This window comes from Megalops cyprinoides, chromosome 18 (assembly GCF_013368585.1).
Source record: "Megalops cyprinoides isolate fMegCyp1 chromosome 18, fMegCyp1.pri, whole genome shotgun sequence".
NCBI classification, from domain to species: Eukaryota; Metazoa; Chordata; class Actinopteri; order Elopiformes; family Megalopidae; genus Megalops; species Megalops cyprinoides.
In genome coordinates this window covers 12,346,282-12,372,607 of record NC_050600.1, presented here as the reverse complement: position 1 = coordinate 12,372,607, position 26,326 = coordinate 12,346,282, and the positions used below count along the sequence as shown (strand labels likewise).

General features: G+C 39.9%; 1 protein-coding gene across 1 annotated transcript; it reads right to left on the bottom strand.

The window, feature by feature from the left end:
• Positions 1-2,658: 2,658 nt before the first annotated feature.
• Positions 2,659-25,833, bottom strand: LOC118793365 (RNA-binding protein with multiple splicing-like). Its single transcript, XM_036551516.1, has 9 exons — positions 25,366-25,833; positions 16,751-16,828; positions 16,007-16,045; positions 14,184-14,246; positions 10,994-11,144; positions 9,067-9,194; positions 6,960-7,029; positions 3,155-3,260; positions 2,659-2,736 (listed from the first exon to the last, which is right to left on the bottom strand). Exons 1-7 carry the CDS (start codon positions 25,426-25,428, stop codon positions 6,967-6,969), a joined length of 585 nt encoding a protein of 194 aa, XP_036407409.1. The 5' UTR covers positions 25,429-25,833; the 3' UTR covers positions 2,659-2,736; positions 3,155-3,260; positions 6,960-6,966.
• Positions 25,834-26,326: the final 493 nt, after the last annotated feature.

The following is a 26,326-nucleotide window of genomic DNA, read 5'->3' as shown; positions in this document are numbered from 1 at the left end:
CTCTCATCCTTCTTTCTATCCTTTCATTTTTACCCCAGTTTTTCATCTTCTCCTCCCATCCCTCTCCATTCTGTCTTCGATTCACTGTTTCTACTCCTTCTTCTCCTCCCATCTCTCTCTATCCTGTCCCTTCACTTGACTCTCCATTCTCAAATCATTTCCTAATCATAACCCTATTTCCTGTTTCTCAGTCTCTCTTCTAAATCCAATCAACATCTGTCCCTCTGAGTCACAGTTAAATCAAGCATAACTTTAAAATCAAATATTACTCACAAAGCTCAGCAAGTTCACTGATCTCCAAGTTCTTGTTTGTTTTGGAAAAAAGGAACACTGGCATTTATTTGTAAGTGTGGTTTAAGGACCAGGGGTCACTAGAGTTAAAGTTGAATAGCAAGCTGAGATATGACAGGGAACAGTAACAATATATTTCAATGGCTTATGCAAGTTCTCTTTATTTGTCTTTTTAATTTTGATAAAAACTTTTCTTTTAGTCTATATTCTTCACAAAAGAAGGTCCTAACATGACCACTGTAATTCATTGAAATACTGTTTCTCCTTACAGTGGACAAATACATACAAATATTAGAGAACACCAAAAACAAATAAACAATAAAACATGCTATGAACATACACAATACACTCAGTCAACCAATCATTATTAACAGCAAATAGGGCATACAGGTTTTCATCATTTAAAATGTAATTGTGGAATATTGGTAAAATTATGTGTCAGGTATAGGAGACTGGACTCAAAGGTTAAATTCCTATGTATACATATTATTTATTCTGTCCATTCATAGGTTAATATCACTACTCTAATCACTCCATTATTGCTCCAGCAAACCAAATAATGAGAACCTTTGTTTTGCAAAAAAAAAAAAAAAAAAACACAAAATACGTTCAATAATCTGGTTTTGTTTTCTAATCCAGTACTCACAATTCCTCTGTTTTATAGTCCTTCAAAGGTGGGCATTACTGACTGCTGTTAATGGCAGCTTGTGTTGCATGCACCTGAAATGTAGCTGGTTTTTAAGTGGACTGTCAGCTGTGTTTTTATTGTCTGCTCAGGCACATTATATTGAGTGAGGCTCAGTGCACTGAGGAACGTGTATATATTTGTATATTATTATATCACGCATCTCTGATGCTAATGTTAGTCTATTGTTTTCTTTTGTGGATCTTCTTGTCACAGACTGAGGGACCCCAGTCTCCTTCTGTTCAGCCTGATTATTACTGGCAGAGTTTTAAAAAATGAACTGTTTCTCTGAGTCATTATGAAATGCAAATTTAATTGACATGGATGCCAAATTGCTTTTAGATCATCAAATCCAATCCACAAATAACTGACAGAGGCTGTTGCTGTTCTCATAGGCTAGATATGTGTTTTGACAGCTAAGGGGCTGTGTTATTGCCTCAGTTTTCATTTTATTTTTAATGTTTAGAATCCACACTTCTGAGGCTACTTTTTTGTTTCAAGTCCTCCGGTACGGATAACTCACCACTTGGAGAGCAAAACCTTTTTTACTAAAAACAGACAATAAGATCCAGCGAGACACTATTTTAACAGTACACAGAATGCTATATTGAGAGGTAACTTGAAAAACCAACAGAAAACAGCCACATTTTGCAAACCTATTAAAATGATCATCTTTACAAAGCTTGAAGAGCTGTGGATTCCATTATCCCAGTTAGTCTTGCTGTGTTGTATCAGTATGGCTTTGGTTTGTCAATACCCACCTGTCACAAAAATATATTGCCCTGTGTACCCTGGATGGTGTCAGTTCTTTCTATGGCGGCACTGGGTTTATTTTTTTAGATGTTATAATAGTAATCAATCTTCTGTTTTAATATTTGTTCTTTAAGGTCACAGTTACTGATAATCATTTCACATTTTCAGGATGGGTGGGGACAATGTTGCGCCATCTCCATAGACTCACACAGAGAAGCCCTAACTTTGACAAAGTAGTGATTGCTCTGTGAGCTAAGAAACCTGCAGCAAATCCACGCCAAAAAACAAACCCTTAGAAAAATGACCCATTCTCCTATTTCTGAGTGAGAGCATTGCTTTGTTCCACACAGAAGTCTGAGTTCTCAAGTTAAACCAAGCTGGTATCAAAACAGAAAGCTTAAACAGTAAGGCAAGCTTGCTCTGGTACACTGCGCTTGTGGTATATTAAAAAAAAAATTGGCCTTTTCCGTTGCATGTTCCGTTGTCTAGTTCGCAATTAACACATACATTTTTGAAAGGATAAAACTACAAAGGACTTGATCTGAGGAAGCCCAAGCAATATGGAAAACAAAACACCTCTAAATAATTTTGGATCCATTGGATTATTATTATCATATACTGCGCTTCACGTCCCTCATTCGGTTACATTTTTTGTGACCTATTGACTGCAGCACCATATGAGGGCATTCCTTCTTAACATGGACCAACACAACATAACAAACACAACAATTTAGAACTTTTGCTTAATATAAAAATACTTGTATTTTTCCTCAAAATATCTAAAAATGTACAGCATCATTTTGGCAAGTCATGCTTTAACTTGTATAATAATAATAATAATGATCATAGAAACAACAATAATAATATTAATAATAACAATGATAATAAAAAGAAATCTTTAGTAAGTAACAGTATAAAAAAGGAGAGGGAGAGAGTTGCTGCGATGGGAAGATGTGTGATCGAGGCTGAGGTCTTGAAGGTCCTGAGGCCCACAGAGGTGTTGTCGCCTGGAAGAACCAGAGAGAGAGAGAGAGATGTTACCATGGACACGCTACTTCAGCCTCATCTTGGCTAATCAAAACACGCAGGGCTGCCACATACTGGGAGAATCCTGTTCACTTTGTAGATACTTAGTGGCTTATGGGGGAAACTCAAATTATTAAGGCAGTACACCTGAGCTGAGGAGATATGATCTATGCTGATGTACAAGCACGAATGGTCTTTGTGAAAGTGTCCTTTAAAATCTGAGGGTGAATAATAAGGGTCCACGTGATGGTTATTTTTATATGTTGGTTTGTCCAAAGCTTCTGAAAGCACATTAGATGTCATCACATGAAAACATCATGTGAGATCCTCAGGACTGTTATCTTCCTTTGAATAGGAGAAGCCCATGGCTCTCACACTCTGGATGGGATGAACACTCACCAGCAGTCCACAGTTTAGTCAACTGGGCTGGGAATCCTCCTGGTTGGACTTCAGAAGTTAGATCAACAATCAAGACCAAACGTGGCCACCATCACACATCAGATACCTGCGGAGCCAGAAAACAGCTCTCTTTCACAACCTCGAAAACACTCGCATTGGCTCCAATGCATCTATTGTCTATTCACCATATGTATAATGACCAGGGGGTTATATCTAGATTTTGCATTGATTTTACCACATCACTGTGCATATTCATCATAACATGAACAAAACTGAATGTACTACTACTATATGAACCAGTGAGTTTGTATCCTGAGAAAGACAAGAGGAAGTTTGTTATTTCCTGCCTCATGTTAGAAAAGACTTTCTATTTAATAACCCCCTCCCCTCAATAATGGCTGAAACCCCACTGACACAACAGTGGGAGAGGTCAGCACAGATGCCTGGATAAAAATAGATGTCTTTGGCAATGGTTGTAATTAGGGGTGATTCAGGGGGCAGCTTCTTAAAAAAAGTATGACAAAGCTTCAGTTTGTATGTTATACATCTTTACACAGGAAATCGTTAGTGTGAAGTAAATTGTAATTGTTTATGTGACTCGTGGTTCATCAAATGAGTTTAGTGTACAACTGTGAATATTTTTTAAAAAATTACAGTAACCTTATGTTCCTCTTTTTCTGTATTTTTAAACAAATATAGCCTTTAATTTACAGGTGACTGATGTGGTACTGCCCAAAGTTTGCTTTCAGTGGAACTATGCTATACCCAATTCAGAGCCATCGCTGTAGCCCAAATATAAATTCCATCCTTTGCCTTGTTGCTTGTCCTACATGTTAGAGCTGTACCTGCATTACTTTAATATGAAAGGATCACAAACAGAACCTTTTGAGTTGTATTGTGGTTCTAACAGACCAGCACATAGTTTGAACCCTGACAGGGCTCATATAATGTGAGGCATATTTCAGGCTTTGGAGTGAAGTTTTTGGTAATTCATATTTGGCTTCTCAACAAGCTGCTACACCAGGACTTTGGTGGATAATCATACTTCTTTATTAAAAGAAAGCTCATAGACCTCAGAAGGAGCTCATAGCCCCATCTCTCAAGTGGGAATTATTTATAAACTGGACAGGAATGGCTGGCCTATCTGGGCCATCATGTAACATGTCCCCTGCTGAGTAGCTGTGATGCACTGTTATCTGTATGCAAACATCTCAGCTCAATTTGGACAGTGAAGATGGATCCTTTTCCATTGAGCTTTCATTGTCTCTTCAATTTGAGAAATGAAATCATGAATGTGGAATGAGATTTTCACAAATTGGAATAAACATTTTAAGAAGAGTGGCCAGAAGTAATTCACATGTTCACAAAGTTCCAGCAAAAGCATATGAAACCACACTTGAAGTCTTGTCCCATATGACATTCCCTGGAATCAGATCTACAGGCGCCTGCTATTAAGCCTTGGAGTTTCATTGAGAAAACGACATTAACAGGCCTGTGGCCAGGTGATTAATAAGTGAAGCTGTGAGACTCTCTGTGAAATATCATATTTCAGCTGTTTACTGCTCTGACATGCAGTCTCCCAGGACCGTGCTTCCTGCTGTAGCCATATTGAGCCCTCAGGTCCACAGCCTGAGCTGCCATGTCTGGTCAGAGACCACAGCTGGACCATGACGTGTCATCATATATTGGACCTCCGTCTTATTATATGTATTGCAGTTGATCTTTAGCAGAAATTCAAGGTCAATGTTGTAATCCCATTTCTATACTAAACACTCTATTTTCTGTTGCCACAGATAAGCGTGTCTTACAAAAATAGAAAATATGCACTGATAATATGCAAGATACAGAAGAATACATGTTATACACATCATTATTATTATTGTTATTATTACTGTCTTAACGTTGAATTGATAGATAACAGATCATGTAAGTTGCATTTGCCTGCTTATTGATTCAAGTGAATGATGAAGTATGCACATAATAGTACTGTAGACTTGATTACATTATGCGCTTGAAAATCATAAATGGCAAATCACTAAGTCCATTTATCACAGCCAACATGAAAAGGTCAGGAGTAATGAGAGTTTATTGCAACTGTGTGTCTACATGTTGCTTCAGTAAAAAAGGTCCGGCATAAAAACCTTTGAATACTGTACCTCTATGAGGATTTGTTTTCATTTGAAGTCCAGAATGAAACATGAGATGGGAAGTGACACAGCAGATACAGCAAGCTTTATTTGTTACCATGGAGATTAAACCAAATGAAACAGCTGCAAACTTCTGCACTTGAAGCACTACCAATCAGAAAGATATTAAGCATGCTGTTCTGTGTATTTTAGTTTACACTAATATACCTTAGCCAAATACAGGAATTTAGCTCGAAAGGGTTAAATAGTTAACGAGACTGAAAATAATTCCAGGGTAGAAGATACGATGAAAATGAATTTAATGTTAACATAGTTCCCAGCTGAAGCTAATATAAACTGCTTTTGATTAAAAAGATATGAGCTCCTGAAGAGGGATGACCACAGGAATGGCTGTCACTTTTCTTTAAAGAAATGTAATTATTTGATTGCGCATCTGCTGCGTTCCCCTCCCATCTGAGAGGTCTTATTCGTACCCCCCCCTCCAGAGGAAATTTCATGAGGGAAGATAAGGAGGCCTGGCTTTTGTTTACCCTCAATTTTCGTTTGCCTCCCTTCTCCCCGCTGAGAATGGCCTGTGCCTTAGCTGGAGGCACAAAGAAATCACGCCAATCAACACCGCCTCCTGGCAGTCACCCACGCCCTTGTCTTGTCCACCCCAGGGAGCCCAAAGAGCATGCCTCTTCCTGTACCCTCTCTACTAGCCCAGTGGGACCCTGGAAAGACTGATGCCTTACTGAGAAAAGCGGCATCAACTGTGAATAACATCTATGGCTGGTCAAAAAGAATACAGGTGCAAGCTGCTCTCCTCTACACACACAGACAGCCCGAAGTGATGCTGCTGCTGTTTTGACATAAGCAGGAAGAGCAGCGTTAGTGAGTGACAAAGAGGTCTATTGATGGGATACTTCATATAGTGCTATAGGCATGAACGTACACCCATATACAGTCCCTGTGGCGCATTGTGAGGGGTGAAAGGTAGCTTTGGTGGGCATTTCAACAGCAGGTATCCTTCTGCGGTTCAGCTGCAGTTCATTCAGATCTTCAGGCCTTAAATTATAGCCTCAGACTTGGTTCAGAATTCTGTTTGATTCATTGCCTTTGATGCCCCATATCAAAGAAAGCACATGACATCAATTGAGTACCCAGCCAAACAACAACTGGACAAAAAAAAAAAAACTGAAATCCTCCTTGAATATACTGGAGCCTGTGACTGCAATGCTGTAACTGTATAACTCCCAACTGTAATATGAGCACAAAGAAGTTCTACATATCTTCATGCATTGCTCTGGGCACACACACAATTGTTATTAGACATATTTTATATTATTTCTGTATAATTACATTTTCTATTTGTATTATTCTCCTGTTTATTGGATCACTTTAGCATCACTTTGAGTTTGACAAGAACAAGGTCTTTAGATAGTGGAATATGCTTTGCTTGGTGTGTGTGCAGCACTAATCATGTGACTGCACAGTGTGATTTCATCCTAAGATGGAACAATCAGACAGCTCTGTTCTTTGAGATTCCCTGAGAAAGGGTGCAGTATTTACATGAGAAGATGCAGATGGTGATTTCTCATTTAGAGAGGGAGAGGGCCGTATCTGGCACCTGCGTCAAGCCCCTGCACAGCTTGTGCTTGTCGGCGTGTCACACTCACAGTGGTTTCAGCAGAACTGCCTGGACTTCCATCCCTGAGGAGTGCTGTCGGCAGGAGGGATCCAGCGAATCTGCGCACAGACAAAAACAGCGGCTGATTCACCTGGCTGGGGACCAGCTCACCTCCTGAACCCTCCCCCACCCGCAGGAGGCAGCCCAGCTGTGTGTGTACGCCACTGCACATGGGCGCGCTCACTCAACACCCTGAGTTCAGCTGAGGTGCACCACACCGCCCCCTCCCCCTCCCCCCCAGCACCCACCCCCTCTGGTGTCAATCTAAACCCTCACTAGCAGCCAACACCTGACTCCCCAATCAGAGAGGGACAATGCGTCATCAACTCACCTCCACCAAGAGACTTTCCCTCCATAACCTCTATCCGAAGGACATACTGCTTACTCATAAAAAAAAAAAAATGGTAGGATAGGAGGAAATCAATGAAGATATATGTGGGTATCTAGGTAAAAACATTTGTTTGTGTGTATGAATGATCAATACCCTTATCAAATCAGACAAACTGCAGAATGAACCGAAAAGCAAGTTTCGTAGCTTGTTCTGAAACCACAGGCTCAGAAGCTGGCAATGCAGCTGTCAGCCTGACGTGCTGGCCCATGCAGAGAACACTAAAGTAATTTGGAAGCTTGAGTGGTTTTAGAGTTCTCTCAGAAAAGTACCCTGGGTATCTTGCTGTGAATGTACAGTGTGCACCGAGCGAAACGGCTGCTCCTACTTTCTCATGTCAGGCATTGATTCATTACCAGGTTCCTCGGCGTAGAAATTAATGAGAATTGTTCAAACAGCGATCAGTTTGAACTCAAAGAAAAGTAGTGAGATTAATGGTGAAAAGGGCCCTCTGCTGACAGATAAAATAGGTCATGGCTGCATGCTGCTCTAATCAATGGGAGACAGGCTGCTGGCTGAGCCCATACAGCTTACACTGCCTGCAGAGTTGGGCCTGGGAATACAGGTGAACAGATAGGAGCAGCACTAATGGTGTGTTGTATGCTGCTCTTGTATCTCTGATAAAGGCTTTAGCTGCATCTCAGTATAACCAGGTGTCAGTATAAAGGGGTCACAAAGGTGGGTGGGTACAGGGCAGCTGTGTGGTGTGGTAAGGCTGGAAGAGCATATAATGTGCTTAAAACCTGGTGCTGATGGCTCAGCACTGTACTAAACAATTACTATTCAATCCACTTGGGAGCTATTTGTAAATAGAAAAATGAAATAAAAAAGGAAAAGGATTTCTTTGAAATGAAACATCACAAACACAACATGAGAAATCAGTCTATTCCACTGAAGAACACCTCTAGGGAATCAATAAGTTGTGGTATTAATAATATTATATTGATATTTAGAGCACTGTGACAATTTTTGGGCTCTCCACTATAAGAAGGATATGTGGGCTCTCAAAAAAGTGTAGAGAAGGGCAACAAGACAAGTCTCCTTTAATACACATAACTTAGGAAGAGAGAATTATGAAACTTGAGCTCTTCTCAGAAAAAAAAATATACTCAGATATGAGCTTTTTAAAATTTATCAAGGGTTTGATACAAATGGACCACAGGAGCTATATAAAGTTCTTTCAGTTGAAGAAGAGGAGTTAGTTGGAAATTTGTCAAAGAACAATATTTATCTCCAAGCAGAGAATTAATAATACATGGAATTGTTCACAAGGATTCATTGTGAACACAAAGAATGTTAACAGCGTTCAAGACTAGGCTAGACATAATGCTAGACACACTAACTTATGGGTTAAATGAGAAGCTTGTGTGAGCTGAAAGGCCTGGTCACATCATTAAATGTCTTATTTTCTAGTATCTTGCTTGTTTATGCTAGATTGCTGGAGGGCTGCTAATGCAGTCAGATTGTGAGGGTGTAGCCCTGGTGGGTCTCTCAGGAGGGTGGGTTGAGTGGAAGAAGTAATCACCATAGCGACAAGACAGTCGGGCAGCTGCAGGGTGTGTGTGGGGCGGGGGGGGGGGGGGGGGGGGGGGGGGGGGGGGGGGGGTTGGGATTAGTAGACTAAGGGGGTGTGTGTTGCAGCTGTGTGGGTGGATGCGTGGTGGGTGGGAGGGGCTCTGTGAGGCAGAGTGGCACTCAGGAGGATTACCTGAGCGTGCAGCGAAGAGGGGTAGGTGAAAGCGGGAGGCAGAGCAGGAGACAACTCCGCCGGGTACAGGGGGTATGGGGCCCAGACGTCGGGGCTACTGGGGTAAAGTGCGGGGACTGTGAGCTCATCTGCGAAAACAAGAAGGAGGGAGAGGGTGAGAGTGCCCATGTGACACATGACAGGACAGAGGAGAGTGGGTAAGGAATGAGATGAAAAAGAGACTGTGAGAGAAGAATCACTGGACCAAACAACAGGGGACTTTTTTCATCACCAGAAATCAGAGACAATGTCGAGGAAATGCAAAACTAGTGCTGACTGATTTGCATTCAAAATGTCACACAAACACACAGACCGGTTCCTGTTTATAGCCAGCGAGGAATAATGATCTTCCCAACAGAGAAATGAAGAGATTAATAATCATTGGGACAAGAGCCTTTCTAAGTAAACACTCACAGAATACTGAAAGGCAGCATGATGCCCAAAGGCCTTCTCATTTTATGCAGCACAGAACACTGCTTAATTGTTCCTTAAGTACGTAAAAGCTAATAATTTTAATAACGAGCCAACACATTTCCCAATTAATGGATCTCCTTTTGTGTCAAAGGCGAACATGATTCCCCTCAAGAGACATAAAATGGCACTCAGGGCTTCATGTTATGCACAAGTAAGGAGCAGACAAGCCTAGACACACAATGCTGCCTTTTCGAAACTCTTCTATTCCCTAAATAAACCCATGAATCATGGGGTCTGACCTGCAGGTGATAGTTATTAGGCTCATTGTAACACTTACATGCATACAAACATACATGATAAAGGTCAGACAGAATCAAATACAAATGGCCACGTGGTTCAGTCAGTTGAAACGTGTGGTAACACTAAACGCGTTCTTATATTCTATATTGAGACGGAACAGAGACTAAGACTGTGTATCTTGTAAACTGTTCTTATCAGAGTAGTTTAGCTGAATTGAAAACGAACCCACCATCAGAAAATTGCAGCTGGTTTACATGATTGGTTGACCATTACATCAGTGTTTCAGTTAATTGTTTCCTTCCATATTTCTGCAGTGGACCACAGGGGAATGTTCCCTGACTTCATGTAATACTCCCAGTAATAGCTCAGTCATTTGGTAGGAATGCACAACAGTGCGTGTCCACAGCCAGCTTACGTACAGCTGTCAATGCCAGCATCACAGTGTTTGCTTAACACTTAACAAAGTATTTCTCCAGAACGTAAACACTGCGCTGACTATACTCTACAGAAATTCACGTAGCACAGCTTGAACTATGTGAGTGAGAAAGAGGCTTTAAATAAAGAATATAATGTATGTGTACAATATGGGAGCCTACAGTATGTACAGAGTAAGACGTGGGCCTGGCCTATTTGGTATGTTTAATGAATGAACATATTGCTTTGTTGGTCACGTCTGCAAATCAAAGAGTGATCTGGGAAACAGTCAAGTACATATACTTTGTCACACAGCATGCCTTATCGGACTTGTGCATGCATAACTCTCAGGCTATAAATCACTCTTTGAAATCAAGTTCCTGCTGTTGTCTGCTGTGTGTGTGTGTGTGTGTGTGTGTCTGTGTATACGTGAGTGTATACATGTGTAAACTTGTCTAAAACTACCTTTGAACAAACCCCAGACTAAGAGGCCTTCTAAATGACTGTATTGAAACAACCTATATATTCAGTAACTCTGGGCTGCATATGAATTACATGCAGAATAACACATTTATCAAACAGAATGAAACATGAATATCAAATGTATGTCACCACATTCTGAGTGAGAACAACACTTAAAATGGCCGGATCTTAGAATGTAATATTTACATGGCCACAAACTTCAGGATTTTACCTAGGAAATGCCGATTCACTCCCACTGTAGTGAGGAAGATCCTGTCACAATGACAGGCATACTCACAGGGGTCTCTACTGATGAATTGAGGCCCAGGGCTCTGCTGGGATGGAGGGGGGTTGGGAGTGCCCACCAGCTTGTTTTTGGCCATCTTGGTGTTGGCCTTGGCAAACTCCAGCCGCAGGGTCTGGGGAATCTCTGGGTCAAAACGCACACCCTATAGTCAAATGAGACACATGTAGAGAGCGACTAAGTGGTAGCAAGAGTGGACAGAAGTTCCTTTCATAAATAAATAAAGTATTGACTCATAACTTATTTGAAGCATGTGTAACAACATTCATTCCCTCTGGGAAAAGGAAGTAGAACATGGTCTTTCAGTCATTATCATACCAAGTGAATTTTTAATACATGGTTCTAATTCATCAGATATGGTGGAATAATTACACTCTTTCATTACACAATTTCACTGCTGACTGAGTGATTCCAAATGTGAGAACTGGTGTTGTGCTGTTGTTCTTCTCTTCTCATCATATAACTGCTATAAATTTGAAGTAATAAATCAGCACACAATTTTTAGACCTACATTACATCCCTTAAAGCTTTAAACCTCATGAACTGGGAACGCAAATACACATGACTTAAAGTTTTAATTCATGCTTTACATGGCAAACAACATGGCTCCCTCCCCAATGATGACTATAAATGGGAGGATCATTTGAATACCATTTTGATGTTTGTGTGTAATGCCTAAATGGCTATTGTGGATTAACTGCAGGCCCAATCACTAAAACATTTCTGTATGTATTTTTTCTATGCTGTGAAATTCCGAAATGCCGTCCTGTTTTATTCCTAATGGTGCATGTGCTTCCACCAGGCCTTGTTTAATCACTGCTTGCAGCTATATTTCCTAATTATATTCCATGTTTTCTGAGGACAGATTGTCTCTCCATGTGCCTTTTTGCCCCGATATGTTATTGCCTTAAGAATTCTGTATTTTCAAAGATGGCAGTTAACAATACTCTACAGATTCAATCTCCCATTATTGCAAGGATGTGAAAGCAGAGGCTGTTGATGCACAAATCATAATCGCAATTTAAATACTTACTTACAATATTTTTCAATATTTGCATCACAATCAAAAATGGCTATTTGTTTAGTTTAGTCTTTGCTTATGAGATCACACCAGAAATACCATATAAAAGTGAGGTTTCTGGGTTTTTTTTATTTCTGAAAATTGTAAAATAATTGCTCAGATGAGACATAATGTCGAATCAACATTTTTTAATGAGTTCCACATGGACCACAGACTGGAACAAAGCTGTCTGAGCGTCATCCTGTGTCCTTTAATTCCATCAGTGACTACGCCACAGTTTGCTCTTGGTCTTTGGGCCTGTAAGGTAGACACTCTGTGGGATGTGGATGTGTGTGTGTGTGTGTGTACCAGCAGAATGTCAAGTGTGTCATGGAACCCCAAGGTGGCCATCCTGTACTGACTTGTCCTCATGAACTCTTAGTGTTTTCCAGCACTACAACCCCAAGCAATTTACAGTGCAAGCACCAATGGATAAGGGTTCAATCACACATGAATTCTCCAGATTCTCATGCGTATTGTGTGTGTGTGCGTCTGTGTGTGTGTGTGTGTGTGAGTGCGTGTGTGTGTTGGTGGGGGTGGAGAAAGACAACAAATTTTGACTCAGTTCAGCACTCCTGAGGTTACTTCTTTTATGTGATCAATATGAAAACCAACTCTTCCACCTCAAAACTTTTCATACTCAATTAGGTTCTCCTCCAAGTAGATCTAAAAATATGTCACCGCATAAACAAAGTCCTCTTCATCTGGAACAAAGGCTGTGTTTGTTTGCTGAGCTGGAAATCAACAGAGATGCCAGTGGCTACTCACCCCCGTATCAACCCAATAAGAGTGCTTTTATTGTCTTCAAAAACACAGCCAGCAGGATTCATGCAGAGCGAGAGTTGCTTTTCAACCTGAGCACAAAGGTGTCCCAGAGGGCATGCCATGCACTATGGTAGAACCTGAAGGCACTCACAGTGCTCCTGAAGGGAGCTTAACTACAGTGGGATAGCAAGTCGACAATATAATAACAGGTACACTGAGTTGTTTGGAGGGTGTTTCAGAAGAAGATGAAAAGAGGGTGACGAAGTCTAATTGCAGTTAGTGCATCCTGAATGTCCAGAATTGGTTGGCATAACTGTATCAGTAAAGATAATTAACTGATTTCATATTCTCATGCTGTCTCTCACTTATTGTTTACATCTTGCACTGGTGTTTCTTTTTTTCCATTTACACACTAGAAGTAATGATGAAAATGAAAGACAGCATGCCTCCATAATTCTGCAGCCTGCTAAACTAAACATTCTAATGTGCAGAACAAGTCTGCAGTTTTTTCTTTCTTCAACACTTCCTGACGGCCTCAATATTATCCCCTGCATAGCCTCTGCTATGAACTCTGCGGTCCCAAGGTGCTTTCATATACTGTATATGTTAAGGAAAAGGTGAAAGTAACAGAACTGATATTTATATTTACATTATGATATGTATATGTTTTACATATTTTTTTTATTAAGTGGTGATGGCTTCTTTTGAAAACTAAAAACAAGTTTTAAAATGCAGTTGGAATTATTTTTTGAAAATATTCTTGGGCATTCCTCTGTTCAACACTGTTTAACAGCTCTAAAGAATTCACCTGTTCTCCCTAGGATTTCCTCAAGAGTCATGCAAATGCTCCTGCTCGAATTAACTCAGATTAAAGAAGAGCCTAGATTAATGGCTTTGATTTCAGCCCAGAAAAAAAGTTCTCATTCTCATGCATTCTGATACAATTGACCTTGCAAACTCCAGAGAGACAACAGGGCCTGCTTATCTTGTGAGAATTTCAGATCATTAGGCTCACTCCAAAACCCAGTGTCTATCACCAGCATTGCTTCTCTCTTTGCAGCACCGCAAATCAAATGGAGGTTTGAGTTTCTAACATTCTTCAAAATCAGTAGCGGTAACATCACTCAGGCACAAGAACTCCTAGTATTTCTGTTTGCTCAATGTAACAATTCTGATATGGTATGAAACAGGAAGCGGGGATGGTTTCATAACAAATGACACCCTGTGCAAACATGTCTCTTAATATGCTCTGGTCTGCGGGAGGAAAGGTGACTGGCAAATTCACCACCATACTCACAAGCAGCGAAACTTTCAGCTTGTAGAGAGACAGTGGCAGGAGCAGCAAGCTCAAGTACTTACATTCAGAGCATTCTTTGCAGCTTCCGCCTCTGATCGGCTGTCAAAACTGACAAATCCTACTGGCTATAAAACAAAAGGACAAAAAGAAGAAATGAGGAATTAGGCCTCCTTAGCTTCACTACAATTACTGCCTTCAGTTTACTTAAATGTACACTGGGTTCTGTGCATTAAAATGTTACCAAGCAGAAAGCAAACAGACAGGGGCATGAAACGTGAAAGATCAGTACATTTCCTCAGTATTGCAGTGAGATTTCAACATTCTGGAAGCCCTCTGGGAGAAAACTACAACCATCGTGAGGCAGACCATTGCCTACCACTGCCCAAATAAAGGCAACAGTGAAGCAACAAGCAGGCAAGGCCTCCAGCTGAAGCTCTCTCCAGTGGGACTGTCACCTAGCAGTGGAAAATACTGGCCTGCCGGACAGCAGATATTCCATTCTGAAGAATTCCAGTACACAAGAGACAAAGCCCTAAGCTGCCTGTTCCCCAGAGACCAAGCTGTGCTGTGTGATCTGGACAGGGAAGGGGATGGCTTTAAGGGACCGGAGAGTTTTAACCGGGTGAAGAAAAAAAGAGAAAAAAAATCCAGGAAGCATAACAGGAATATAAATAGAAGCCTGGAGATCTGTAGCTATATATGGAGATGGTTGCACTCCTGCGCTGAGAGCTGGAATCGATTGTTTTACATTATTGTCTCCCTTTACATTAGTCAAGATTAATACTGTGAATCAGAATGATATGACAGGAATGCAGCAAGGTTGTGGGAGTCAAAAGAAAAGATCTGACTTCAGTTTTTCTCCTCAATGTTTTGCCATTTAAGATAAATCATGATGGATTCTGCTTACTCTTAACTAGCTCTAAATTATGATGGCTCAAAGACATCCATTTTCTCTCTCCAGGAAAAGTTTTTCATTTTAAAAGAGTTACATTTTTTATCACATCTTTACTGGAATGAAGTCAGGTGGAATTCTTCCAGATCACAGCGAGAGAAACACTGTGGAACCACCTCAGCTTTCATACAAATCTCATTACCCCTGACTGACCCCATTTCACTGCTGAGGGAGGGTCTCACTACAGAATTCCCTCTGACAGCCTGTGTTAATTTGAAGGTATAAGTTTCCTCCCACTGTGAACAAAACATACCTCATTACATAGGTAAGTTTTTATAATTGAGATGTGATTCTTTACAAAGTCATCCATGCCTTTCAGTTTAAATCCTTTAAATATCTTTTTATGACATGGCAAATTTCCCAATTACAGTACAAGCTGTGAAATGCAAACCGAAGGCATTCTGTCAGAGGGAAAGCCTTGTTTAGAACGACATATATTATATTATATGTTATATATATTATTATATATTATATATATTATTAATAATAACATGTGCAGTATATAATATAGTGAATATAACATGAGCAAAAAATACCAAATCAGGAGAATTGCTTATGCCAATATGGCAAAGAATCATGCTGAATTTAAATTATGCCAACCAAATTAATGCCTAATTGCCAACCTGCGAGTTAGTCCTCTAGATTATAGACTGCATGGCATCCAGACCAGCAAAACAAAATGAAGCCAGGGTCAAAACGACCTCACCTCATTAGAAAAACAAGGAATGATCAGGTCTCCTGTAACATCTGGTCAAACTACAGCTCTATCAAAGTATCAAACAAAGCACCTCTTGACATCACAAAGGTGCTGAGGAAAGGGCCACAATTCATAATGAAACAGCATATGGGGGTTTGCAAAACTCAGAGATACAGGGTATTTCCCTCTTTTACATGCACCTCACATCACTATTTTGCCAAAGTTGGAGTGCTTACCTGTTTGGAGGTGAGTTTAATTAGAGAGCCTTCATAGCCCTGGAAAAGCAAAGCAATACTAAACATAGTTATGGAATGCTCTATTAAATATTAACTGCATTAAACAAAGTGAAATGCTCAGATCAGATTCATATCTGATGTAAACAGGCATGAAATCCATTTTAATCATTTTAACTAATTACAAAAGAACAGCTGTTTGCCATATCACTTTTCAGACAGGGATTTTCAAACAGGACAAATGTAATGCTATTCAGTGATTAACTCTGACTTGTTTTTTCCACATTCGGTTTTTGAAGTAATTTGAGACTGAGATTTTGTTTTTCAGGTGAGACATGATTCTACATGAAATGAGATCTCTGGAGTTTTGCCACTTGAGACCAGGTGGAGTGTTTATTCTCTCTTGGTCACAAGTTCCTCAGGTTGACTTGTAAAAAAGTAACTGTCAGTAGTCATGCTTAGAAGGACACTTGGATATTGATCAAATGCATTTTAACAATTTGTTAACACAGTACACTCATGCATGGAGTAATGTGATATTTCATGTCAATACTAACAAAATACATAAGTGAACACTAAACTCTGAACAAACATACAGTATATTCCCTACAAAAATCTTGCACTAATGCAATCTTCTGGTCAAATAACACTATGCACATTGTTACAGAAACACATGGTAGTTATGAACAACATTTGGTGTGACAGAAAAAAGTGAAATGTCTTGGCTCCAAAAAATGCACAGCTTACCTTAAATGGTCTGAATAAGAGATAAAGCTCTCTGGGTTTGATATCAAGTGGCAAACCACTAACAAACAGGGTCCGGACCTACAGGGGAGGAAAAACAGAAAGGTAAGGCTGTTGCTTTAGGTTTTTAAATATCCTGAAATCTCCAGATTATGGTATTAAACCAGTAAGTACATTTTAAATAGAGAACAGCTTTGGTAATTGCAGTGATGTAATGTTACCACATCATAACACCCTGGAAGGGGACCTATATGCAAAGTCAGTTCTGAAGAGTTACTGACTACTGTAACTATAAAAAGATAAATAAATAAACTATAGAGCTAAAATGCAATACATGCACAAGTAGCATTTAGAAACATCTCCCCTCATACTTAAACAGCTACTTGTCCCTTTAAAAAGTGCACTGTGTTAATTCAGGTTCCACATGCACCATTTGACTTACACCTCTTTTGGGTTTACAATCTGTTATAACAAGTGATTGTTTTGGATCATCTAGATGCTAATAAAAACAACTTCTGTCACAACTGTGTCAGTAACATTTCAAGACTGACATGCAATGAAAAGTGGGTTGGTAAATATAGACCATCAAGATAAAAATGCAAGATCCTGAGCTGAACAGAGATAAAACTACAGAGGTAGAACACTTCCACAATAGATCTACTTTTATGACCACAGACCATAAATTTTACATGGAGCAACACAATGAATCACATTCACATACCAACGGTCATCATTTTCCACTTCAAGAGAAAGGCCTAAATTCATACAGGAAAGAATGCTGTTTGCTTAACAACAGCATTCATTAACGCATGCTATAGTACCTACTGTCTCCTTCACATCCTCAAAAGGAAATCTAATACTGAACATTCATTAATCATGGCCAGATTGCAAGAAGAACGAGTAAGTGACTGGTTCCTTGTCTTTATCTGCAAATGACATCACAACTCTAGCTCTCAAAAAATAAACAGAGGCCCAGATTCATCTGAACCACAATAAAAGCACATAACGCTTTTTGTCCTTAACTCCGAGTTATGAATTTTAGTAGGTTACACTTTCTAAATATTTAAAAACCACCAATGGTTGCCACCATTGACTAAACAAGTGTGGGGGGAAAAAAAAGTAGTACTCACTTGAAAGTGCACTCTCTCTCTCTCTCTCTCTCTCTCTCTCTCTCACACACACACACACACACACACATATATATATATAAAATGTGAGAAAATGGGCAATGCCCTAAATTAGAGTCTTGCCCAACATTTAAACTGTGGTAGAACTCAAAGAGGGTGAGAATGTCCTAGAGATTCACAAACAGGCCGTTCAGCCCAATTCATTCTGCTGTTGGACGGGTCGGCTCTGACCTTCTCACCTCCGCCCCTTATCTTATCAATCCAAACACAGCAGATATCAGTTTGAGCTGCCTCTTGCAAACAGAGGGACTACACAAAGCACTGCTCTCTTTCACACACATATAGAGCAGCAGTACGGCGCTAGAACAAAGGCTCTCTGAAACAGTCTGGAGCCAGCCAAAGTACACTCATTACCAGGTAGTGAGAAAAAAAAAGGGCTTTTGTCTATGGGTCTTTTGTCTTAGAGTCAAGCTATCAGAAATTTTTACAACTGAGTCACCTTTTTATTGGTGATATCACTGAGGTTTGGAGATATTCTTGGAGTTTGTACGTTCAGAGCAAGTTAAAACAAAGCCACAACATGCCTAAATTCACTTTGCTTTTAGAATAATGGGATGGTCCACATTTTGCAGGGTACAATCATTCTTGATCAAATGTGCTGGGAAGAGGTAGTCTTTGTATATGGATTTAGTAGTCTGATGTGCTGATTCATTTAAACTTAATTATACAACACACAATATTTCAATCAAAACCTAAAAGTTTCAAATTGGTCCCATAACCACCTAAATTTTAAAAGACACTTTGATGAATGAAAAATGTTATATACTAAAATATTTGCCATTTCATATGTGGCAGTATGGAAAAATTTTACAGCATAGTGAAGCAATAGTTTACTGGGATGGCAGGCATGCCTTTTGCCAAGTTGCGGTTTGGCAGGTTAGTATATTCTGGAACAAAGTCACTCATGTTTTGTGCTGAAGCAGGATTAACATTGCTATAGGGAGTACAGGGTTTTTTAAAGATAATTAATTTTGAGATAAATCTTCATCTGTGGTTTATTTAATCTCACTTCATAAAGGTGCTGAGAGCTTGCTGCATATATGTTTCTCTATACTGCTAAATGACTCTTTGTGCCAATAAATCATTTACCATTTATGGAGCTCAGCTTTTACACACACAGTAGAGCACTTGGAACAATAACAGGAGGCAGACCACCAGCCAGCCGAAGACTTCAAGAATCACAGTGTGGTTACCTGGCAACAGTTTGCAAACTTTCAGTGCCCCAAGCAAGAAGCATCAGATCCTATTAAGGAAAACTTCTCTGTATTCCCCTCAGGCTGCATACAGATTTAATTATGTATATACTGTATGAGGCCACTACCTGTGAATGCAGGCATGTAATCAGCAATCCGTGTCTCAGACAGCATATTCCCCATATACTGAATTCCCTGTTTTCAAATACAACTCACTGAAGGTAAAGAAAAGTAATTCCTTCTGTTGGGACATGGGTAACAGTTGTATTTAGATATATCAATACATGTTAAGCAAGGAAACTGCCACAAAAGAGGTGTAGGTGTGGGTGATCCCCTCTTTTATCACAATGTGTGTCCCTGGAAACCAGGTCGCAAACTGGAACATTGAGAAGTAATTTTTTTTTCCCAAAAAAACAAACAATATAATCAAGGGTTCCAATCCTGAATATGTACTAGAAATTACAAAAAGATGTAAAAATATGGGATTATGTAAAAAAAATTAATATAGTAACACTGGGTAAATATTTAAGATTTAATTATCTTTATTCGTGATTCATGAATCGTGAAGTATGATATAAATATCCATTATTTTGACATGCACTGCATGGCGGCTCACAAACAAGAGGACAAGGAGAACAGCAACACGCAAATCACATTTTTTGGACTCGTGTTCATTGAGAGGCAGGACAAGGTATACGATGCATGTATTCAAGGGGTGAAATAATCTTCTTCAGCTCCCCTTCACATGTTCACTGAGGGAGACAATGAAAAGCAAACTAAAACGCAACAAAAGAACAAACTTAAACACAGGTCCTGTCTGGTAAAAAACCTTTGCTGAAGTTCTTCAGCATGGCTATAGTTTTTAAATCCTTGCTTCTCTCTTGCCATAAATCTGGATTTTATGTTGTGAAACAATTAATAGTGACATGTTTACGATTGTTGTACACAAACATCTTCATAAACTGGATGCCTGTACTGTCAAGCAGAACATAACATGTTTATTTAAAAACATGTACAGTACTCTTAAATTGCGATGACTTACAATAAATCATTACTTGCTGTGCTGTGTAAGGTAACTTCATAATGACACTAAAATACTGTATCTTGGCATCTCATTTAAACACAAATACAAAATCAGTCACCTACACTGTGTCAGACTACCTCACTTTCTTTCAATGTCAGTGTCCACACATATAATAACTCTCCAATCAAGCCTACTGCACTGTACAATATCAAAATGTTCCTCCATGGAGATGTGCTTAAACCGTACTACCATATACAACCATGTACATGTAACACTGCCAGCTTAGGACTTTATATAGGTGTTGTTGCTTTTTCAGGTTACATTTACTCAACCATCTAGACCACAGCAGTGTAAATTCTTCACATAATGCTGAACTTGACTGAAGCAGCCTTGGGACAAGGAAGGGTTTAGTGGACGTGAATGGCAGGCAGGCAGACAGAGGCTTGTCAGTCAGTGTCTCTCCCAGGCGGGGGTCACGGAAAGGGTCTGGTGTCTCTGCGGTCAGTGGAATGAACAGCTCATACAGAGAGGAAAAAGGGGGTGGGGATATCTGTCTGTCATCATTCCACCTCCTCAGACTGTCTGTCAACGCTTAGCCCCCGGTATGCACAAGTCTGCACAGCCACAGATACACAGACCTGCACCTCACCAGCACAATGGAACAAAATTAGACAACAGCACTTCCTGATCAAGCACACACCATGAGCAAGAAAAACACATAACCACTTTCAACATCATAATGAAACTGCACTAATACAGCACAAATATAGAACAAAACATGCATCTTTATTCATTACATGTCGTACGTTGTATTTTTGGTCCCTTTACAAGTACAGTATTTTTTTTTTCAAATGCAGCAAAAAGCATAACAGTATCAACAAAAGTAGTTGCTCCTGAGCATCAAGGTTTTGAAGTGGAATTTAAGAAGATTTTAACTGTAGAGTTCAGGTCAATCTACAGGTCATTTTGAGTTATGGACTGTAGTTGGGAGTCAGGTATAGGGAAGGTTCCAATTGAGGCTCAATACATAAATCACTAGGCCAGCCCAAAACAACTTAAAAGAGGAACAAAAAAAGCCCTTGAATGAATCCAAGGACCACCTTTCATGAGCTGGAGCACAGATCTCTCACAACACTGTTCCCACGTCCACAAATCATTTAGACTAACAATTAATAGCCTGAAAGTCTTTCTGTCAATGATCACAGCAGAGTAAGACCTTAAAAACCCTGATATGAAAACAAATGATCTCAATGCAAATGAAGATCAGTTTCAGGTTAGTGTTATTCTCCCATCACCAAACCAAACAGAAACTCATGCATGTCCTCAGGGGAATTGTTCTTTCTTTTTCTGAAACTGATGTTTCATCTTATGGCTAATGGATAACCTCCATCTGCAGACTCCTAACAAGGTGACAGGAGTCATGTTAAATGTCTGAGTTATCCTCTTCTATTAAAACTGCACCCACATGCATAGAATGGGGTTGTTTACAATACCCTGCTGGAAGACGTATGAGTGACTGGCTTTGCATCTTAAATAAAAGACTAACTCCACTACCACAAGGCATGGCTTGGCTTTCTGCTTTCTGTGTGACTTTCTTATCTCTTTCTTTCCTTCTTACTTTCCTGGCCTCGCCTAGTTACCATTTGCTGTGTGTCACGGGCCTGGCTTGTTCAGGGGTAGAATAAGTGATGGATTAGGGGCCTGGCCCAATTCTTCGAGGGACATGAGTTGGGCTCAACTGTTCCTTGCTAGGGGCTCAGCTCAGAAGTCACCAGCCTCTTTATATTCACATCTGTCATGTTTGGTTTCCAAAACCATAAGGCACTGTGCACACTTACAGATCCAATTTGGGTCAAAGCTTCATTTTCACACCTTTCTGCCTCATTGTCCATTGTCCACATTCACAATCACATCTGACCATGGTTAGATTACTCCTGTAATCAGCCTTACTAATACAGCTTAGTCTTTTAACTTGTGTTACTACTTCTCTGAGTACAGTGCAATAGTACCCAATATGGCTGAACATGAAGTGCTGAACCGTGCAAGGGTATGACGTCAGTGAACTGGCTTCCAATATGCCTTTTGATCTTACTGTACATACACAAAGGAGAAAGAGAAATGTATAAATATTTGGCTTGCTGTTAAACCCCACAACACGATCACAGTTTGATCTGAGCCAAGTATGAGATGGTTGTGGTGAAGCTGATAAAAGTTTTGCACGTACCCACTTCTGGGGATGCATTACTTAAGACAGGTAAGTATATTCCATAAAAACACAGAGAGAGAAAGAGAGAGCACCAATTATAATAACGTACACTGCTGAGAACTTGGAATGCTGGATTGGTGAGATGTTTGCTAACGTTTGCTGTACAGGATCTTCTCTCTGACATGTTCTAAAGCTATACTGTAGCTTTGCACCTTTTTTTTAGACATCAATAATTTCCAGTTTGAAACGGCCTCATCACATGGGTGGTTATTCATGTACAGCCTTGTTGTCTTTCAAAGGCCTCTTGTCTTAAGGCCAACAAATGGCCAAGATAAGATGACAATTCCCCCAGCGGCTTTATAAATAAATCCAACTGTGCCTGTATGTGTGTGGGTGGGTGGGTGGTGACTGGGGGGGGGGGGGGGATGCTCAATCATGTCTACATCATGACTGCAGCCATGTTTCCTGTGCTTCCTTTCTGTGCTGCCATTCTAGGAAGCCCCCCCCCCCCCCCCATTCGCTAACCGTCATTTCTAGTTAATGTATCTACATTCCCCAGCCACACTGTGGTGGGTAAACACCAACTGCTATCATATCCCTTGTGGTTTCATTCAACTTCATCTTCATTTTCTTGGCTGCTCCTAAATAACCCCCTTTGAAGACATCTTTTAAAAGGTCAGCATGACCATATGACCTGCTGTAGAAAGTACAAACTCCACAATGGGCCTACTGCATACACTATAATTCATCATGCAACACAAGGGGAACCCAATGCATCTGTTGCTTCAGTTTAAGAGCCTGAAATCTCATGATTTCCTGATACTTCCCCAAACCTTTGACATCAATGCATAGACAGAGATCAATGTAAGAATGAACACTGACCCAAAATGTGGTACTGTACAACACAAAGAGACTGTCAAAACTCTGTATAGTGTGTGTGTGTGTGTGTGTGTGTGTGTGTACATGTGTACCCATGTGGGAGTGAGTCTGTATTGGTGTTGTGTTAGTTCACTTCCCTACAGATTAGTTCAAAATGTTTTTTGCTGTACAAAGACATGAAATCTTGGGGATGAGTATGTTCAACCTCAATGCCCATTAAATCCGAACACAGACAGGTGAGAGCACTCGCAAGGGCCGAGATAAGCATCTAGAAACACAAGACCAGAGTTTCAGCTTTCCCTCCATAAAACTTGGGAATCTGATACATTTGCACAGCCTGGTTAATCTCAGTCCCATCACCACAACCATTAACTTCGTGTGTGTATCGTGTGTGTAACTAAGATAATGCAGTCAGGATAATCCTTCACCTCAGCCTTCAGTAAATATTGGATCTGTGAGACATCAGCCAGATAAAAGTGTCTGTCCTGTCTGTTTTTTCTTGTTCCTGCAGAGCGTTTATGTCAAACCAGGAATGTTTAAGCACCGGTGACTGACATAATCATAGTTTCCATGAGGACCACCTCCATTTACTGTAGGTTACCACAAAATTCACCACGCTCCTTTGTTGTTTGATCGACAAACCGCAATGTCATACAGATTACACATTAGCTGTAACTGGAGGCTGTAATATGTATGGAGTCCGTGGATAGCTGTGCAGGAGTTAGGAGTAGAGACACCATGAATACAATGCTGTACCAGTAATCCATAATAATACAGCATTAATGAGTCAGTAATGTTTTGATATGAATTTAAAGTTCATCACTTGGCTTCTGGGAATAAATAAAGAGCCAATTTACTATCAAAGGACTGAGATAGTACAGCCAAAATGTATGACTTCAATGGAATGACATAGCTCAGAACCTATTTTCTTAGTAGGAGGAATAGGAAATCAGACACCCCGATTGTGCAACCTCACACAGGATCTGGCAAGAAACACAAAACCGGGATCATCATTCCAAAAAAGTCCTGACAATTTCATTTCAAGTCCTGATGGATGTGCCCTTACTACCTGTTGAAACTGTGGTGGATTAATCACTATCAGTCTGAAATTAAAAAGCAAAAGAACTAATAAAAGATATGATTAGGATTGCTCCCATGCAAACATGTCTATCGTTGATAAGGACAGATTTCCCTTTGTAACCGTGACACTTGAACTACAGATGATGTCTGTTTCTTTGCTTCCAGCCAATAGGAACCTTCTCTTTGGAATGCCTATCCCTTATTGCCAAAAAGTGGGGTTTTGATCCGACCAACCTTAGTTATTTAAACAATGAAATATCCTAAAATAAACAGATAATCAGTACTTTCATTATAACCTAAGCTATTTAACAGTAGCAAGTGATGTAATTTTTCAGCTCTAAGGCCTATGTTCTAATCAGAATGTCTTTGACGTGATGAAAGAACTAACGAAATAAACACAGCTGAAAACAAAATCATTATAATTATGATATTTTAAAAATCTGTACACTTACTCTACAAAATGGCAATATGGAAATAAGTAGACTCGATAGTCATGTCACAGTTTCTCTGTATTGTTTTTAAAGAAACTGTTACAACAGTCGAATAAATTAATACAATACTGTAATCTACCAATACAATAACACTACTACTAGTACTACTACCACTACTACTACTACTACTGATAATAATAATAATAATAATAATAATAATAACAGCAAGGCTTTACATGATTGTAACACTATAAACAAGTAAAATGCGTACGTACAACACACATTCCTGGCTATCAAAAAAACCAATCCATCTAATCAGAATTCGCGCTTCTGTTGGTTTAAATTACCGCATTTTCTCTTTTCATTCATATCGGATAATACGGCATCGCGGCGTGACAAAAAGTTCAGTACAGTGGTAGCTGGGAGTATGCTTTAAATGGTCAGACGAGTCCGCCGCATTTGCCATAGCAGCGGAGACATGATTTGTGATGTAAAGCTGAAGTGACTAAACTGACTATTGTCCCTTTATTTAGCAAGGTATCCGTCTACCTATAAGATATATAATGATCCATGTTAGGAGGAGGCACAGCAAATGTTTCAGATAAATTTTGTACATACCTCTTCTTCGTGGTTGGTGAATTCACTTGATTCGCTCTCTTTTTCAATTTTATTGTTATTCATTTTAAAAGACGAATAGCTTTTAACGTTACTCTATCTGTGTAGCGTTTTTGATCCAGCTGTTCTGAAAGTCGATTGTAACCAGGAAGTTGTTGATCCAAACACAGCGCAGAAACGGATTACTTTCCTTAGTTTGTGAAGATTAATTAAACTAGCAACGTTAAAAAGACAACTACAAGATCAAATCTATACTGGAGAACAACCGTGTCCGAATCCGCCAGCCAGCTGTTCTGATTTACAATATTATCCCGAAGTCGCGTAAGATCTCCTTTTCCAGGGTCTCCCAACTGCTCCACTTCGAATGCTAGGGAAAGAAATGTTATCATTTCTCATTAGTTGCTACATTCACGTCAGACGGACCCTGAAGAACTAAGCTTTCCCATCTCTCTCATTGGGGGGCTGGATGTGGGGCGGGGGTCGGAGGCACCGCTGTACTTGAACTGTTTCAGTGTTATTTCAGTATTGCGTATTGGCAGCGAGACTAACAAAATAACTCCTTTGCAATGCTAGTGAGAAGTGAGAGGCGTCTTCAGACTTTTCAAGCTGTATTGAGCAGGCCCGTGGGCATTTAAAGGGAGTTGCGCAAGGCTACGTTCATAGTAGGTCTGCAGGTATGATGTACACATGTGTACCAACGTAAACTGTCAATTGATATGTACATTATTCACATAATGATGATGACGGATATGATGGTGATATCATTATGCCATACTGATTTTCATTTTTTGTAATGTAATTTTAATTAAATCTAGTTGCCACAGAAAGCTCTATACCTCATAACAATCTGATCCTTGGGAACGCTTTTGAGATGTTACAGGGGACTACTGTTTCTCTTTAAGTCAATGACTAGTTTGGCTGCTTATTGTTTGAGCCATCGGTACATGATTAAGGTACATGATTA